Source organism: Ixodes scapularis, unplaced genomic scaffold, assembly GCF_016920785.2.
Source record: "Ixodes scapularis isolate PalLabHiFi unplaced genomic scaffold, ASM1692078v2 ptg000800l_1__unscaffolded, whole genome shotgun sequence".
In the NCBI taxonomy this organism is placed as follows: Eukaryota; Metazoa; Arthropoda; class Arachnida; order Ixodida; family Ixodidae; genus Ixodes; species Ixodes scapularis.
In genome coordinates this window covers 1,574,044-1,576,602 of record NW_024610039.1, presented here as the reverse complement: position 1 = coordinate 1,576,602, position 2,559 = coordinate 1,574,044, and the positions used below count along the sequence as shown (strand labels likewise).

The following is a 2,559-nucleotide window of genomic DNA, read 5'->3' as shown; positions in this document are numbered from 1 at the left end:
CTAGCCTTGAGTGAGCAAGGGTTCTGCATGATAATTCTAGTAACCAAAGTATTATGAAACATGCGCCATATGGTTCGGTGACTTCATCACCACACGCGGAAAGAAATACATGGTATGGTACAGCCTAAAGACGCTCGATAAAGTTTACCTTTCGCGTTTCTTACAATTAGTGTCAATCATTGTCCTGCGAAAGCTGAAGACACTTGTCACTTGCGGGTACTCCGCCACCATTTCGTTTCGAAGGGCAGCATCTCTATGTGCTACGCCACCATTTTGTTCTAATGGCCCCGCGAAGTATGCATCTTGTGCACTGGCGCATTTGATGTTAATTGCAAGGCATGCGCATTAAGCATTTTGTTACTTAATCCTGGGAGAGTAGCGCCAAGCCTCCTGTATGGTCACCATTTTGGTCCGTGAAATTAAAAGTTTCTCTTTCTTTCTTGGTGAGCTGATCCAAATACCTGGTGACAGGTTGCTTCGCCCAGATATTTCTTACATACCCAGATATTTCTATCCACACACCGACCACAAAAACACCTGCTTTGCCTCGACATGATTCGTCGGGGCTTATCAGCAGTAAAGAAATACTTTTCCTGCCTTGAAATACGCAGGAAGGGCGATATCATGGTTAGAGATCTGTGAAAATAGACATAATGGATAAGCTCATTAGACACAGAGTGCCGAAACAGCCTATTTATTTATTTATTTATTTCCATACCTTAAGGACCCCTTGCGGGGTATTACATAAGGGGTGGGCATGGTGGTCGTGTAATAAACAAATGCAAGTAGATAATACAAAATAAACAGTGTAACAAATAGACACTCAAATAAGGACTTGCAAATTATACAATACAAATAAAAATTAAACAGTAAACGCACACAAAAAATAATGAAAGGTTCAAAAAAATGCTAGATAAATGCTAGAAAAATTCTAAATATGATACTGCTGTTTAGTTAGACTGGTATACTGATGATAGCAATACTGGCTGTATGGACAACATAAACATATGCACAAGTTAGAAAAATGAGAGGAGAGCTGTTTTAAATTTCAATGGGTCAGCAAGTGAAGTGATTTTACGGGGAAGATCGTTCCAGTCCTTAGCAGTTTTGACAAAAAATGAATTCATGAAAGTAGTTGTTTTAAATTTTGCAGGTATGACTTGGTGAGGATGGTAATTGCGGAGATGGCGTTCAGCAGCTACTTGAATGTATGACTCCCACTTAGTAGCGTCATTAAATAGTTTATGAAAGAGCAGAAGACGGGTTATTTTGCGGCGTATGCTGAGATCTTGTAAGTTATCTTGTTTCTTCAACGCTGTGACACTAGTGTTATACGAATAATTTGAATGAATGAACCTGACTGCGCGATTTTGAATTGCCTCGACGTCGGAAGAGAGATATGACTGATGAGGGTCCCACACAGATGAAGCAAATTCTAATTTAGGGTGAACAAGTGTTTTAAAGGCGAGAAGTTTTAGGTGATGTGGGTCTGACTTTAAGTTACGCTTGAGGAAACCTAAAGAGCGGTTAGTAGATTTAATTAGATGCTCAATGTGAGTTGACCATGAGAGGTTTAGGGTGAGATATACACCAAGGTACTTATACGATGTGCAGGATGTTAGGGCGAAACTATTTAAGCGATACACAAATGACATTGGGTTAGTGCGGCGGTGGAAGAAAAGGAGCATGCATTTATCAGCGTTGAGTGACATTTGCCAGCCTGTGCACCACTTTTCGATGGTTATTAGGTCGTTCTACAAGATAATATTATCGGCGGGAGAAATAATCCCTCGATATATTACGCAATCATCGGCAAAAAGACGAATGTTAGAAACCACTGATATTGGAAGGTCATTAATATATATTAAAAACAAAAGAGGACGTAAAACAGACACCTGAGGTACTCCAGACGTGACGGGAGAAGGATAAGAAGAGTGGTTGTTAGCGAGTACAAACTGGGTTCTACCGGTAAGGAAGCAGTTAATCCAAGAAATGACGTTAGCATCTAAGTTAAGCTGGGAAAGTTTAAGCATCAGTCGGTTATGGTTAACCCTATCGAAGGCCTTGCAAAAATCCAGAAAAACTGCGTCAGTTTGTTTGTCATTGTCAAGATTACAATGTCGATTATGAATGAAAGCGGAAAGTTGCGACTCGCATGAAAACCCTTTGCGAAAATCATGTTGATAAGGATAAAAGAACTTATTCATTTCAAGAAAAGATACCAGCTTTGACAAGATTACATGTTCCATGATTTTACAGAGTATGCATGTTAACGAGATGGGCCTATAATTCAAAGGAGAGAACTTGTTGCCTTTTTTTGAGATTGGAACGATCTTCCCCACTTTCCAATCGTCAGGAATACAGCCAGTAGTTAGTGATTGGGTGAAAATGAGGGTTAATATTTTACTAGTAAGAGTATTTGTGTTTTTAAGAACTTTTGAATTAAGCTCATCGACACCAGCTGAAGATGATAATTTCAGATTCTTGATTATATGGTAGATGCCTTCTTCATCGAACTCGATAGCTGACAGAACTGGAAAGTTATAGGCAGAAGTTACA

General features: G+C 39.5%; 1 protein-coding gene across 1 annotated transcript; it reads right to left on the bottom strand.

Moving 5' to 3' along the window:
- Positions 1-887: 887 nt before the first annotated feature.
- LOC120844531 lies at positions 888-1,724 on the bottom strand (the record flags this gene model as incomplete). The annotated part of the gene is made up of 1 exon (XM_040216339.3): positions 888-1,724. A coding segment is annotated over one exon (708 nt), but the record flags the coding sequence as incomplete, so codon positions are not given.
- Between the last annotated feature and the right edge of the window lie 835 nt (positions 1,725-2,559).